Raw genomic sequence first — 17,090 nt, forward strand, 5'->3', positions numbered from 1 at the left:
ATATTTCTTTATTTTGGGAAAGTCATTTTATTCCCTCTCTCTTATTTTTATAATAGAAATAATTGAAGATAAAATAAATAAAATCAAATGATCCTATTTTTCAAAATTTGAGAAAACTCAAATATGAAAATAACGAAATCCCCAACTCTCTCCGTGGGTCCTTGAGTTGCGTAGAATTTCTAGGATCGAGCCAAAATGCAATAAAATATGTTATGCAATGATGATCTAATGTATAAAATTCTAAATTAAAAATTTGGGATGTTACAGTTGGACTGTAACACTGTAGCAACGTAAGCCTCCTTACACTGTACAATGTTACAGAGAGATGGATATTGTGTGGCTACAGTGTAGGGAGAGGACGTCCATGGCGACGGTTCATGGCTACAGTGTAGGGAGAGGACTTCCATAAATTCTGGAGTTTACATCCGAACAATAGCCTGCGAGAAGAAAAACAGGGGAAGGGAGAGGACGTCCATGGCGACGGTGGAGGAGTTAGTGGCGGAAGGAGATCCCATGATGCTGTTAAACGAAGGGGTCTGATACCATTTGAAAATAGAGAGAAAGAAAATAGAATCGGCACAACCGAATACAGTGGCTTCTGGGGTATATTTTATACAGGTGCGCTAGGGCACAATGGCATAGCCAGATTGCATGTATGTTTTTGTTTTGAAAGATCCAGCTGATTGCTGGCTTGTATTGATTAATAGCAGGAAGTAGGTGACAAAACATCAAGTGCGAGTAGTGATCCAAGGATCAAAGGAGGTAAAAAGGAAGAAAATCAAAAGAAACATGTAAGGTGCTATGGCTATTTTCTCAGGACGGCTCCCAGAAGGGGTGCTCCAAAAATGCTGCTCCTGCTTGTCGCCAAAATTCTAGCGTTCGTTGGATGGCTGTTGTGATGCTAGCTCGCGTCGCCATCTTGCCTCTGAAGGTGCTCTCATTTCTAGCCTTCCAAATCTCAGAGAGGATTAGGATGATTGTTGTCTTGAGGGCTTTTTTGTGCTCGGGCCGCGCTGCACCGATCATTGCAGTAATGATGGCCGTCGGCTTAGTCTTGCTTTGCCATTGCAAAGGGTGGAGTGAGCTGACAACGAGGAGATCATAGTTGTTACTATCCTAACAACTCTACCTCAACTACTTCAATGTTTAACACAGAGAACTAGCCAACCATGAAGAATTTGCCTCAAAAGGAGCTAATTACCATGGAGAACCAGTTGCAAATTATTCTCGAGTAAGGGGGAGACACTCTGGGCATGACACAAAACAAAGTGACTCGATTGGTGCAGTATATCGAAGTTCCCCCATTCACATGCATTCCAACGGTCAAAGATTCAGCTAAACAAAATTCAAACCACTTTTGAATTTGATAATGTACTAAGTAGGCTACAGGCGACGGGCAGTTGATGCAAACCCAGATGAAGAAGATAACAAAGTTGGTTCAATTGCAAAACAAGAACAACCAGTTGCCAATTACCAAAGTTGGTTCTGATGAAGAAGATAACAAAGCAGTTGCCAGTTAACCATGGACAGCCAGTTGCAAAACAGAGTCACTCTGTTGGTTCAGAATATCGAAGTTCCCTCAGTCACATGCATTCCAACGTTCAAAGCTTCAGATAAACAAAATTCAAACCCTTTCGAAGTGCATACTACTACTTCAGGGATACTCGAGGTTGAATCCTGATTAATCATTAATGCAGCAGATGCAAACAGACAGTCTAAAACCCAGGTGAGGAGGACAACAGAAAAAGAAGCTAAGATAGACATGTCCCAAGTACAACGATACTGGAAGATTAAGCTAACATAGAACACCATACGGCAGGGCCTTCCAAAATCCAAACTCCTAACTTAGTGATTGAAACGGCGCATCTCCAAGCTCCAAAATGATCCATCTTTGATCCTGCGTCAGGCACATCCATAAGGGTGCAGCGAACCTAAGCTGCATCGTCGACATCTGGGAGGCTGACGAAAACAAGGAGAGAAAGTTAATCAATCGTCCGAACTTCAGAAGAAGTGAAGAACAGAGACAGACCAACACACCACAGGGACTCACTTGGACAAGGAGAAGTACAAATTGATGGCAAGAAGCGCGAAGCACCTGACGGTGGCCCACGCGTACGAGCGCCGGGAAGCCTCCGTCGGCGCCATAACGGCCATCCACGCCAGGAAACAGCCCGTTGTGGTGCTCACGAACACGCAGAACACCAGGAACATGTCGCGGCGGAAGAAGGCGCGGAGGCAGGCACGGTCGTCCGGCGTCGTCGAGACGGCCGCCGCCGTGAACAGCAGCAACATGGCCAGCACAGGCACCGCTATCTTGACGATCTTGGCCTGCAGAAAAGCAAAGCGTGCAGAGTCATATGGAGAGATCGAACGAACGCAGGAACACGAGATCGATGATGAATACGCATGCAGGAGTTTTAAACCTTGTTCTGGTTCGCTCTCGCAGCTCCTCCGACATCACCCAGCAGATTGCGGCCTTCAAAGTTCAGATAAGAAACAAGAAGATCAAATCTTGGTGGCATGACAGGGAAATAGCAGAGCAGGATCATAAAGGCGAAACTTTGCGACTTGCCACTGCCCGAACAAAAAGGCCAAGAAAATCAGCGGGAATCAGCGGGAATGCGGCTAGTTGAGGCTTTGTCATGGAAAATCAGCGGGAATGCGGCCAGTTTTACACTGATCCGAACGCAGAAGATCTCCGAAAGGAAACAACGAAGAAACAGAAACAAAGGAAGAACATTCATCCGGAGATCTCAAACACAAATTTCCAGCACAATAGAAAGCAGAACAAACTACCAACAGGAAAAACCAACGATGATTAATCAAGAGGGATGGATCATAGATGCTTGCGTACCATCCATCTCTCTAGCACCACTCTTTTCCCTAACGACGAAGAGTTTTGGAGATATTGGCTCTAGAGGAAACAGCGACGGAGCTTTCTGAAACGAAATTGCCATGGGGTTGGGGTCTACTTTATACGCACGCAGCATACGGGTGAGGAGGAGGAGGTGGTACACGGTCGTGGCTTGGTCTCCACATCGGTCAATGTGATACATGGACTGATGGACGGGTGGCTGCATTTTCAGTCTAGGGGGAGCAACAGACACAGCTTTTTCAGAATTCAGTTTCTTCATTTTAGAGCTCAATCGCCACCTTTCTCTTTTCCCGTTTCTTGCATTCAGAAACTTACCACTCACGCGCAATTCAATTAGGCCCTGTTTGGTTCCAAATAAGTCACCAACTTATAAATCGAAAAGTGAAAAAAGTGACTTATTTTGCCAAACAGACCCGACTTATAAGTCACCCCAACTTATAAGTCATAAGTTGCTCCACCCCAACTTAAAACTTATAAGTCACCCCCTTTTGTGTGGGTCCTACCATCTGCATGATGTTGATTGGTGTGGGTAGGTGTGTCAGATGACTTATAAATCAGGTGACAACCAAACGGGCGTGACTTATAAGTCACTGGTTTTAAGTCACCTGACTTATAAGTCGGGTGCCTTGGTTTGCTTTTCCAAAACAGTCCCTTACTAGTTTCTTATCGGGACAGTAAAATAGACTGCTTGTTTTTACCTTGGTTTGCTTTTCCAAAACGCGCATGACGATCCGCACTTCCCCACAAGCGACGAATGGTAGTAGTCTAGATCAAACTGACGCCACCGGTTCACTTTAACGTCCACGAAACTGACACACTGATTTGAAATAGTTTGAATTGAACAGACGATAGGACCGAAAGAGAGTATCGCTGCCCTTGGCGCGAAACCAGTTTTTTCATTCCTTTTCCACTTTTGTGGTTTCTTTTGGTCTTTTTTCATTTTTCCTTTTTTCTGTTAGTTTTCCTTTTTTTCGTTTCGTTTTTTAGATTTTCATTTTGTCCTTTTGTTTTCATTTTGTTTCTGTGTTTTCTATGTTTGTAAATTTTATAAAATGCTTGTGTTTTTAGAAAACAAATTTTAAAAATCATAAATTTTAAAATATTTGGTCATAAAATAAAAATTTGTCAAAAAATTACAAAAAATATTCAGATGGTCAAGAAATTCTTCACGGTTTTTAAAAAGATTCAGGATTTCAATTTTTCATTTTTTAAATTGTTTTTTCATAAATTAAAAAAATGTTTGGAAATAAAAATACACGTTTACAAATTATTTTCTTGTTCAAAAAAATGTTCAAATCTTTTGAAAAGATGCTCAAGATACCAAATTTTGTTCTTGTTTTCAAAAACTATTTTGGAATTTCAAGTTTTGTTTGCATTTTTTCTAAAAAGTGTTCATGTTTTCCAAAACGTGTTCAAAGTTAATCAAAAAATGAAACGCTAGCTGACCACTAGACCTCTAGTAGCAAAGCAACTAAAAGACCCAATCACAAAAAAATATGTATGATGTATTGGCAAAGCCAGTAAGAAGGGAATCGAAAGTAGATAGGGAATCCCACTGTAGATGTGGTTTTATACCTTGAGGCAGATATTCAAGTTCATGTTCCTTTTATATTCATTTGGTAAATACCTCCAATCACCATATAACATTGAGTGGCCGGGAGTCACCCGGAAAGATGAATGACCAATGAGCACAAGACAATGGGGGTGGTAATTTAGAGTCCTCCCTTCTTCTTTGCTTTCTTGCGTGGAAAAGTTTCCACTACATAATACGAAACTAGAATTAGATCTTGGAAATGATCTCATTGACCACGAGTTCTTAAAATATTCACGTTGTAACCAATCAACAACAACCTTCAGCCATGGTGGCTAGTAGCACACATAGTTCAGTGAGAGCTCGCGGGTTCGATTCCTGGCGACAATGCTACTTTTCAGGCTGCGTTCGGCGCTTGGTAGTGGGACGGCCTAGTCGCTATCCCCTATGTGATCCACGCGCTATGAAGCAATGGGCCTCCAATAGGAGCTCCCGGGTGGAAGGCACGGGCATCGGTATCGGGGTGCAAAACATGGGCCGAGCCTACCCGGTGGATGCTAGTTGTTGGCAGGGCACCAACAAGGTCATGCCTTTCACGGTCCAGGGCCTCAGAATACCTGGAGGCCCAGTTGTCGATCCATCATATAAGATTTTAGTTTTGTTGATATTAGTAAAAACTAAGATTCCCCTTTGATGTCTTTATTAAAAAAAGATGCTCAAAAGAAGAAGATAAATGTCTGAAGGAAAGAAAAATATCCAGGCACACGAGTTACTTTATCCAGACGATTAGGGTTTAGCCTACTCCACCGACACCTCCTATCGGTGTTGAGTTTTTCCTACCTTTTGCTCACCACGGTCAGTATTCTCCATGCGGATTCTTAAGCTGACTACAAGGATGGTAGGCCTGTCCACCTGACCTTGGTCTCTGCGAAGAGAACTCAAGGTGACCGCACATGTGTTTTTTTTACCTTCGAAGCTTCTCAAGTACATCATCTTGGTGGCTCCAAGTTCAAGCTCATGGGGGACGGACAGAGGAAAGGAGAATCCATCCGAGAGGGTCTGGGGGATGCTATGAGGAAGATGAGGCAACAGGAAGATGAACTTGATGATGTGTATGCAGGGCTTGAGGAGATCAATGAGTTGGCCAAATCGGCCCATTGACTTACGGTTGCTAAGGTACACACCACCAAGAACTTCAGTAGTGCGACATTCATGGAAATAATGAAATTCATCTAGAACCTAGCGCATGAGCCAGACATCAGAGAGATGGAAGACAATCTTTTTGTGGTCCAGATGTTTTGTAATGGGAATTGGAAGAGGGTGATGTTTGAGGGGACATGGATCTTCCATGGTCTCATAGTGCTGCTTGAAGATGTTGATGGCAAAAAGACGTTGGAATCAGTAAACTTTGCCAGGGTCTTGGTGTGGGGATAGATTCACCATCTAGATTTACATAGGAAATACCTGATCATGGACCAATTAGCTCAGAGAATTAGGACGGTATGGGGCATGGAGATAAACATTACAAGGTTCTATGGGGGCAAGTAGGTGCGTTTAAGGGCGAAGATTGGAATGAGCAAGTCCTTGATACGATGGACTCCACTTAATGTGGTCTGAGAAAGACTATTCCTGTATGTGAAGTATGAAAAAAGGTTACTTTTGTGAGGTTAGTGCTTTGTTGGGGAATGATATGGAGGAATGTGGGGACGACATTCACTTGCCCGACAATGTACAATGTGAAAAATGGCTGGTGGCAAACAGGAGGGAGACCCATGTCTCCCAGGGAGGTGCTCGCGATGGCACGAACTTCTCACGGGGTCATGATACGTCTCAAACATATCTATACTTTTTTCATTGTTTCATGCTACTATCACTTTATATAGTTTCTATAGCAATTTGCATTATTTTTCTAGACTAACCTATTAATTAAATACCTAGTGCCAGTAATTTTTTCTCCATGTTTTTTGGTTTCGCAAGAAATCAATATCTACGAAGATCAAAATATGATGACAATTTTTTTGGACGATGAAGGACCCTAGAAGCTTCGAAGATGGACGGGAAGACCCACCATGGGCCTACATGGCTAGGTGGCTTGCCCTAGACCTGGGTCGCGTCACCAGGGCATGTGGGCCCATGGGAACCACCTTACTTCGATTCCACCGCCATAAATCCATAAATACCAAAACACGTCACCATATTTTTTTAAAGAGTTTTATCAATGTTGTAAGTTCCTTTTTTGCGAAGATCCAATCTGGAGGCCAATTCTGGAGCTCCGCCGGAGGGGGGATCCATTGCCAGAGTCTTCTAGATCAACCTTGCTTCCTCCATGATGATGTGTGAGTAGTTGCATTAGGACCTTAGGGTCCATAGTAATAGCTAGATGATTCTCTCTCTCTCTCTCTCTCTCTCTCTCTCTCTCTCTTGGATCTTCTATACCATGTTCCCGTGAGTTGTCTCACATGATCGGGATCAGTTTGATGTAATCGGTGGTGTGTTTATTTGGATATGATGAATTGTCACTTTATGATCAGATTGTTCATTCAAATTAATTGAATGTTTTGAGGTTTTCTTGTTGTATAATTAAATAGCTTTGCATGCTCTCCCATCGATCTATCTTCTTTGGCCAAGTTGGTGAGTTTTTCTTTAGAGGGAGTGATGCTTTGTAATGGGTTCAATCTTGTGGTGCTCTAACCTAGTGACAATAAGGACTAAGACATGAATTGTATTGTTTCCACTAAGGATAAAATGACGGGGTTTTGTCATATTGATTAACATCTTCCTGTCTACATTATGCCATGTTGCTTATTGTGATTATCCATTTCTTGCAAACTTAATACCTGAGATGCACGCTGGATTGCGTTTTGGAGTGGAGTATTAGTAGTAGATGTAGATGGATTAGCAGTCTAATTATCGCGGACGTAATGCCTATATGAGATTATGCCATGAATTATCATAGTCATAAATATAAATATTGCCATTTAATCACTGCCCAACTGTTGTAATTTGTTTACCATGCCATTTTCCTATTTTTGAGAGAGATGCCACTAGTGAATCTATGGTCTCTAGGTATATTCTCCATTACTAGATTCTTCTACACCATTGCTACTTTTATTTTTCTGCGTTACTTTGCTATCAGCTATCCCTATCACTTGCAGTTTAATATTGTAACTAGCAAGAGAAGGGGATTGACAACCCTCTTGTCGTGTTGGTGATGAGTGTGTGTGTTTTGTGTGTAGGTGCTACTTACTATGTTAGCATGGGAGACTCGTACTAGATTGTTAACCTTGGTTTTCTAATTGGGGGAAATACTTGCTACCATTTTGCTTCACCCTTACACTTGGGGGAATCCCAGCAACTCATGCGGGAGAAAGCATGTTGCTTCTGAGGTAGAGGAGGTGGTCATGGTGGGATCCCAAGGAAAAGGAGCTCTAGAGACGCGGGTTTGGGGGCGGAAGAAGATAACAATGATATAACTCAGAGCCCCATGAAATAGCAGGAACTGAATGATGGAGTCGGCATAGTAAATGTCAGACTATCAAAAATCTTGACACAGACATGGGCAAGGAGGGAGAGCCCAAACAGAGGGCAAAGGATTCGTTCCAGGATGCTAGTCTCAACATAGAAGGGAAGATAGAACATGGCTCTGGTGGCACAGTCCCGCACCTCGTCCAGCCTATATTACTCCTAAAGAATGCAAGAAGGGAAGGAAGGGTAACTCGCTGTGTAACTCTTCACGTCTAAAGCAAAACTAGTGGCCTCCCTCGAGGAGGACAATTGGGCAAATGAGTGTCCTATGTTGGAACTATCGTGGAGCGGACAAACCCGCGATAGTTCGAGAGCATCACAATCTCGTGAAGCAGTTTGCCCCAACCGTACTATGCTTCGATGAAAATCAAATCTACAAAGAATGTGTTGAAATTTTTGCAGGTACCCTAGGCTTTGATCATAGCTATGATGTTGCTAGTTTAGGGCATATCGGTGGTCTATGTATGTTTTAGAATGATGGAATAAATGTTGACATTTTTTGCTACTCTAAATATCATAACGATGCCACTGTATCTTCACCGTGCATAGTTGATTGGAGACTCACGTGCATATATGGTGAAGCTCAAACAACCGAACGCTACATGACTTGGGACCTTTTGAAATCTATGGTCTCGGCAAGTTCACTTCCGTGAGTTTGTGTGCGAGATTACAATGGAGTTATTCACACTCATGAACATTATGATCTGGGTATAAGAAGTCATTGTCAAATAGATGGATTCAGAGAAGTTGTCGATGTGTGCAACTTGCTGAATTTGGTTTGCATGGAAGACCATAGACTTCTGAGAAAAGGTTGTGGGCGGAGTCTGTTACTGTGTCTCACTGGATCGAGCTTCTTCGTTTTCCTCGGCTGCTCTTTTTCATGAGACAACAACATCTTCGAACAAAACCCCAATTTGAATCTAGTTTATAGCTCATGATCTCATTGTAAAAAGGAATCAGGTCTTCGGGTATGAACTCCACTAGGAAAAATATAAGAGGTTTCAGGTAGTTTTCAGAGCAAGTGGAATGGTTTGCAAGGAGCCCATGCAACCACTATGATCAGCGGGAAACTGTGGTGAGCTATCCACGTCTTTGGTCTAGTAGAACAGACAAAACATTGGTAACATGATGATACGTATCCAACGTATCTATAATTTATGAAGTATTCATGCCATGTTTACAATATGGTTTTGGCATGATTTACATGGAACTAACCCGGACTGACGTTGATTCAGCAGAACTACTGTGGTGTTGTTTTTTGTACAGAAATAAAAGCTCTCGGAATTGGACGAAACTTTTTGACAATTTTTTTGGAAGAATAGAAAAATCCCGGAGCAAAAAACCATTGGAGGGGAGGCCCCTGCTTCCCACAAGGCACCAGGGCGCGTCACCCCCCTCTCGCGCGCCCTGGTGGGTAGTGGCCCCCCTGGGGCCCATCTTTGCGTGAAATCGATGCCAAAATCCTATAAATACATAATCCCCCAGAGATAACCCTAGATTGGAAGTTTCGGCGCTGCAAGGCTCTATAGCCACGAAAAACCAATCGGGAGCATGTTCCGGCACCCTGCCGGAAGGGGAAATTATCACCGGAGGCCATCTTCATCATCCCGGCGGCCACCATGATGATGAGGGAGTAGTCTGTCGGCGTTCTGGGAACGGGGGTCCCCAGACTTGCCTGCCTGCGGTCTGAAGTGTGGCTCAGTCGGTGGCCTAGTACGGCCCGTCTTCATCAGCAAACACTCAAGACCCTCATGAGGTGTGATAGCCTGGCTTATTAGGAATGATAGACTACTCATATCAATAAGGAATTCCTTCTTTTTCGGGAGCCCATTCGGAAAGAACTCCAAAGTTAAGTGTGCTCAGCTTGGAGTAATTTTAGGATGGGTGACCGACCGGGAAGTTGCTCCCGGGTGCGCACGAGTGAGGACAAAGTGCGCAGAAAAGACTAGTATTGATCTATGAGGCCAGTCTAGATCCCGCCAGGAGTAACGACCACCGGCGGGTATGTCCGGGGCGTTACAAGTTGGTATCAGAGCCGACCCTCGCGGTTACACGGATGTTTGCAGACAGGTGCGCGGTCATGTTGTTCATGACGTTTGTGACCCGTCGTGGCACACGGCATGGCACATGTACCGGACTGGATGCACAGATGTATGTGCCAAGAGGGAATGTTCCTGTGGCCCGACGAGGACGTCGGTTCCTCTGAGTGGGGGTGTATGTGATAGCCTAGATTATTAGGGATGATAGACTACTCATATCAATAAGTAATTCCTTCTTTTCCGGGAGCCCATTCGGAAAGAATTCTAAAGTTAAGCGTGCTCAGCTTGGAGTAATTTCAGGATGGGTGACCAACCGGGAAGTTGCTCCCGGGTGCGCACGAGTGAGGACAAAGTGCGCAGAAAAGACTAGTATTGATCTGTGAGGCCAGTCTAGATCCCGCCAGGAGTAACGACCACCAGCGGGTGTGTCCGGGGTGTTACACGAGGGGCCAAGCCTCGCGGGGCGGACGATGCAAGGCCTCCTCAGGGGCGGCCTCACCGGGTAGGCTCGCGAGGAGGCGGAGAGATCAAGGCGAGGGGTACCTCGCGAGGTGCTCATGACGCAAGCCATGATGATCAAGACCAGGCGAGCGCCAGGCGGGCGCCAGCTTGCGCAGTGTCCTCGTTTCCCCTTTGGTGCAAAGGGGGCAAGCGCAGGCGCGGAGTACCGAGGCATCAGGCAAAGGTTTCCATATCGGTGCAACGAGACCAAGACCAGCAGAATGCCTGGATGGAGGTCACCGTGGAGCGCAAGACGGTGTCATCACCAGTGCCTTTGGCAGTCGAAGACCACCCTTAGTCAGGATAGCTTGTACTAGCTGTCCCCTTTCAAAATGGTCGTTGTTGGCTCCCTTCCCGCTCTATATTTGGGAAGAGGACCAGGGGCTCTATAAATAGGGCTAGCCACCACAGTAGATAGGGAGAGAGATCATCTCATCTAGAGAAAAGCTAGGCTGATCCGAACCTAACTCATCCACACCACCACAAGAACACCTCTCGCGGGGCTGTTCTTCCTCTGTACTGCTCATCATTGATACGTCTCCAACGTATCTATAATTTTTGATTGCTCCATGCTACTTTATCTACTGTTTTGGACTATATTGGGCTTTATTTTCCACTTTTATATTACTTTTGGGACTAACCTATTAACCGGAGGCCCGGCCCAGAATTGTTGTTTTTTTTTTGCCTTTTTCAGTATTTCGAAGAAACAAAATATCAAACGGAGTCCAAACGGAATGAAACCTTCGGGATCGTGATTTTCCAACCGAACGTGATCCAGGAGACTTGGACCCTACTCCAAGAAGCGCCAGAGGCGGTCACAAGGCTGGAGGGCCCCCCTGGGCGCGCCCCCTACCTCGTGGGCCCCTCGGAGCTCCACCGACGTACTCCTTCCTCCTATATATACCTACGTATCCCCGAACAATCAGAACAGCAGCCAAAAACCTAATTCCACCGCCACACCTTTCTGTATCCACGAGATCCCGTCTTGGGGCCTGTTCCGTAGCTCCGCCGGAGGGGGCATCCACCACGGAGGGCTTCTACATCATCACCATAGCCCCTCCGATGAAGTGTGAGTAGTTTACTTCAGACCTTCAGGTCCATAGCTAGTAGCTAGATGGCTTCTTCTCTCTTTTTGGATCTCAATACAATGTTCTCCCCCTCTCTCGTGGAGATCTATTCGATGTAATCTTATTTTTTGCGGTGTGTTTGTTGAGACTGATGAATTGTGGGTTTATGATCCAGTATTATCTATGGAAAATATTTGATTCTTCTCTGAATTCTTTTATGTATGATTGAGTTATCTTTGCAAGTCTCTTCGAATTATCCTTTTGGTTTGGCCAACTAGATTGGTAGTTCTTGCAATGGGAGAAGTGCATAGCTATGGGTTCAATCTTGCGGTGTCCTTACTCAGTGACAGAAAGAGTTGCAAGGCACGTATTGTATTGTTGCCATCAAGGATAACAACATGGTTTTTTTGTCATATTGCATGAATTTATCCCTCTACATCATGTCATCTTGCTTACGGCATTACTCTGTTTTTACTTAATACTCTAGATGCATGCTAGATAGCGGTCAATGAGTGGAGTAATAGTAGTACATGCAGAATCATTTCGATCTACTTGTTTTGGACGTGATGCCTATATACATGATCATCACCTAGATATACTCATAACTATGCTCAATTCTGTCAATTGCTCAACAGTAATTTGTTCACCCACCGTAGAATACTTATGCTCTCGAGAGAAGCCACTAGTGAAACCTATGGCCCCCAGGTCTATTCTCATCATATCAATCTATATCAATTTATTTACTTGCTTTGTTTTTACTTTGCCTTTACTTTTTACTTTGCATCTATCTATCAAAAATACCAAAAATATTACCTCTATCAGATCTCACTCTCGTAAGTGACCGTGAAGGGATTGACAACCCCTAAGCGTTGGTTGCGAGTTGCTATCGTTTTGTGTAGGTATGAGGGACTTGTGCATGGTCTCCTACTGGATTGATACCTTGGTTCTCAAAACCCGAGGGAAATACTTACGCTACTTTACTGCATCATCCTCTCCTCTTCAGGGAAATCCAACGCAGTGCTCAACAGGTGACAAGAAGAATTTCTGGCGCCGTTGCCGGGGAGGCTCACGCAAGCAAGTCAACAATACCAAGTACCCATCGCAATCCCTACCTCTCGCATTACATTATTTGCCATTTGCCTCTCGTTTTCCTCTCCCCCACTTCACCCTTGCCGTTTTATTCGCCCTCTCTTTCCCAATCTCCTCCTCTCTTTGTCGTTTGCCTTTTCCTCGTTGCCTCTCATTTGCTTGTGTCTCCATGTGCCTTCTTTTTGCTTGCATCTTTCCTTGCTAAAAGTTTATGGATCCTCATCCGCTTGCTAATCTCTTTAAGAGATCCAATTATGTTGAACCTATTGCTAGTGAGTTGAGTGCACTAGATTATCTTTATGAGGTTTTGCTTGAAATTCGTGAATCTGAAAATTGTGATGAAGTACCTTATGAAGCAATTCGTGATAGATCTTTGAATAAAAAGCATGATTGCAATGATTTTACTATAAATTCTCTTGATGTAAATTGTGCTAATAACATGCAAAACCCTAAGCTTGGGGATGCTAGTTTGGCTATGTCTACTACTTGTTGCAATGATCATGATTGGGGTGATTCTTCTTTTGATCTTGAAAATTTATTTAAGCCCCGTGATGAATATGAGATTGATAATAGTGTTTGCAATAATATTTGAAGTGGGTTTGGAAGAGTGTGAACTTTAGATCCCACATATTTGGAGAATATTCAATCTTATGAAATTTTTGATAAAAGTGGGTTTAGAGAGGTCATGACTTTAGTTAGTGTTAATCCCACTATTTCGAAAGAGTGTCAACTTTGCATGCATGTGGATCGTGTAGAAAATATTTTATGTGATAGCTATTTTGTTGAATTTGCTTATGATCTCACATGTAATTATTATGAGAGAGAGAGGAAAATATGGTCGTAGAAATTTTCATGATAATAAATTACATCTCGTTATGTTGAGATTGCTATCGTTCCTTTCCGCTCCCTTGCATATGCTAGTTTTTGCTTGCTATGATAATTTGTTTTTTCTATAAGATGCCTATGCATAGGAAGTATGTTAGACTTAGATGTGTTTGTCACGTGTTTTATGATGCTCTCTTTGTGCTTCAATTCTTGTCTTTCATGTGAGTATCATTAAAATCTCAATGCCTAGCTAGGGGCGTTAAACGATAGCGCTTGTTGGGAGGCAACCCAATTTTATTTTGTGTTTTTTTTTGCTTATGTTTAGGAATAAATAATCCATCTACCTTCTTTTTGGATGTGGTTTTATGTTTTAATTAGTGTTTGTGCCAAGTAGGACCTATAGGATAACCTACGATGATAGTTGATTTGATTCTGCTGAAAAACAGAAACTTTGCACGCACGAATATAATTATGATAAATCACAGGAACGTGTTTTTGCGTTGATTATTTTTGCTTCTGATCAATAAACAAATTTTCCAGGACTTCCTATTTTAGTAGAAGTTTTAGAGTTCAAAAAGTTTGCGTTAGTTACAGATTGCTACAGACTGTTCTGTTTTTGACAGATTCTGTTTTTCGTGTGTTGTTTGCTTATTTTGATTAATATATGACTAGTAAATTAGTTTATAAACCATAGAGAAGTTGGAATACAGTAGGTTTAACACCAATATAAATAAAGAATGAGTTCATTACAGTACCTTGAAGTAGTCTTTTGTTTTCTTTCTCTAACGGAGCTCACGAGATTTCTGTTGAGTTTTGTGTTGTGAAGTTTTCAAGTTTTGGGTGAATTCTTTTGATGGATTATGGAACAAGGAGTGGCAAGAGCCTAAGCTTGGGGATGCCTATGGCACCCCCAAGAAAATCCAAGGACACCAAAAAGTCAAAGCTTGGGGATGCCCCAGAAGGCATCTCCTCTTTCGTCCACTTCCATCGGTAATTTACTTGGAGCGATATTTTTATTCACCAACATGACATGTGTTTTGCCTGGAGCGTCTTGTATTATTTGTGTATTTGCTTGTTAGGTTACCACAATCATCCATGCTGTACACATCTTTTGAGAGAGCCATACAAGAATTAGAATTTGTTAGAATACTCTATGTGCTTCGCTTATATCTTTTGAGCTTGATAGTTTTGCTCATAGTGCTTCACTTATATCTTTTGAGCGCGATAATTTTTGCTCTAGTACTTCACTTAGATCTTTTAGAGCACGGTGGTAGTTTTGTTTTAAATAAACTATTTGATCTCTCATGCTTCACTTAGATTATTTTGAGAGTCTTTAATAGCATGGTAATTTGCTTAATGTTAATATACTTGGTGTTCAAGATATGTGAAACTTTCTTTTGAGTGAATTGAATACTAAGATAAGTTTGATACTTGATAATTGTTTTGAGAGATGGAGGTGATAATATCATAGTCGTGCTAGTTGGGTGATTATGAATTTGAGAAATACTTGTGCTGAAGTTTGCAAATCCCGTAGCATGCACGTATGGTTAAAGTTATGTAACAAATTTGAAACATGAAGTGTACCTGGCTTGTGCATCCTTATGAGTGGCGGTCGGGGACGAGCGATGGTCTTTTCCTACCAATCTATCCCCCTAGGAGCATGCGCGTAGTACTTGAATTTTTGATGACTTCTAAATTTATGCAATAAGTATATGAGTTCTTTTGATTAATGTGATTAGTGTACTTGGATTATACGCACTTTTACCTTTCCACCATTGCTAGCCTCTTCAGTGCCGTGCATTGCCCTGTCTCACCTTGAGAGTTGGTGCAAACTTCACCGGTGCATCCAAACCTCGTGATACGATATGCTCTATCGCACATAAACCTCCTTATATCTTCCTCAAAACAGCCACCATACCTACCTATTATGGCATTTCCATAGCCATTCCGAGATATATTGCCATGCAACTTCCACCATCATCATCATGACATGCATTACTTTTGTCATATTGCCATTGCATGATCTTGTAGTTGACATCGTATTTGTGGCAAAGCCACCATGCATTATTTTTCATACATGTCACTCTTGATTCATTGCACCATCCCGGTACACCGTCGGAGGCATTCATATAGAGTCATATCTTGTTCTAAGTTTCGAGTTGTAATCCTTGTGTTGTAATCAATAGAAGTGTGATGATCATCATTATTAGAGCATTGCCCAAATAAAAAAAGAGAAAGGCCAAAAAAAGAAAGGGCCAAAAAAAAGAAAAAAAAGGGCAATGCTACTATCTCTTTTTCCACACTTGTGCTTCAAAGTAGCACCTTGTTCTTCATGTAGTCTCATATATTGTGCTTCAAAGTAGCACCTTGTTCTTCATATAGTGAGTCTCATATATTGTACTTCAAAGTAGCACCTTGTTTTTCATGTAGTGAGTCTCATAAGTTGTCTTTTTATACTAGTGGGAATTTTTCATTATAGAACTTGGCTTGTATATTCCTACGATGGGCTTCCTCAAATGGCCTAGGTCTTCGTGAGCAAGCAAGTTGGATGCACACCCACTAGTTTTCTTTTGTTGAGCATTCATAGCTCTAGTGCATCCATTGCATGGCAATCCCTACTCCTCATGTCGACATCAATTGATGGGCATCTCCATAGCCCGTTGATTATCCTCGTCAATGTGAGACTTTCTTCTTTTTTGTCTTCTCCACACAATCCCCATCATCATATTCTATTCCACCCATAGTGCTATATCCATGGCTCACGCTCATGTCTTGCGTGAAGGTTGAAAAAGTTTGAGATTATTTAAGTATGAAACAATTGCTTGGCTTGTCATCGGGGGTATAGAAGTTGGGAACATCTTTGTGTGACAAAAATGAAGCATAGCCTAACTATATGATTTTGTAGGGATGAACTTTCTTTTGATATGTTATTTTGAGAAGACATGATTGCTTTGATTAGTATGCTTGAAGTATTATTATTTTTGTGTCAATATGAACTATTGTCTTGAATCTTTCGGATCTGAATATTCATATCACAATTAAGAAGATTTACATTGAAATTATGCCAAAGTATCACTCCGCATCAAAAATTCTTTTTATCATTTACCTACTCGAGGACGAGCAGGAATTAAGCTTGGGGATGCCTGATACGTCTCCAACGTATCTATAATTTTTGATTGCTCCATGCTACTTTATCTACTGTTTTGGACTATATTGGGCTTTATTTTCCACTTTTATTTTAATTTTGGGACTAACCTATTAACCGGAGGCCCAGCCCAGAATTGTTGTTTTTTTGCCTTTTTCAGTATTTCGAAGAAACAGAATATCAAACGGAGTCCAAACGGAATGAAACCTTCGGGGTCGTGATTTTCCAACCGAACGTGATCCAGGAGACTTGGACCCTACTCTAAGAAGCGCTAGAGGCGGTCACGAGGGTGGAGGGCGCCCCCTACCTCGTGGGCCCCTCAGAGCTCCATCAACGTACTCCTTCCTCCTATATATACCTACGTATCCCCGAACGATCAGAATAGGAGCCAAAAACCTAATTCCACCGCCGCAACTTTCTGTATCCATGAGATCCCATCTTGGGGCCTGTATCGGAGCTCCGCCGGAGGGGGCATCCACCACGGAGGGCTTCT

At 42.6% G+C, this 17,090-nt stretch overlaps 1 protein-coding gene across 1 annotated transcript; it reads right to left on the reverse strand.

Annotated features, from left to right (window-relative positions):
• Positions 1-1,545: 1,545 nt before the first annotated feature.
• LOC123041064 (uncharacterized) lies at positions 1,546-2,929 on the reverse strand. Its single transcript, XM_044463765.1, has 4 exons — positions 2,855-2,929; positions 2,424-2,476; positions 2,051-2,328; positions 1,546-1,959 (listed from the first exon to the last, which is right to left on the reverse strand). Exons 1-4 carry the CDS (start codon positions 2,859-2,861, stop codon positions 1,932-1,934), a joined length of 366 nt encoding a protein of 121 aa, XP_044319700.1. The 5' UTR covers positions 2,862-2,929; the 3' UTR covers positions 1,546-1,931.
• Positions 2,930-17,090: the final 14,161 nt, after the last annotated feature.

This window comes from Triticum aestivum, chromosome 2B (assembly GCF_018294505.1).
Source record: "Triticum aestivum cultivar Chinese Spring chromosome 2B, IWGSC CS RefSeq v2.1, whole genome shotgun sequence".
Lineage (NCBI taxonomy): Eukaryota > Viridiplantae > Streptophyta > Magnoliopsida > Poales > Poaceae > Triticum > Triticum aestivum.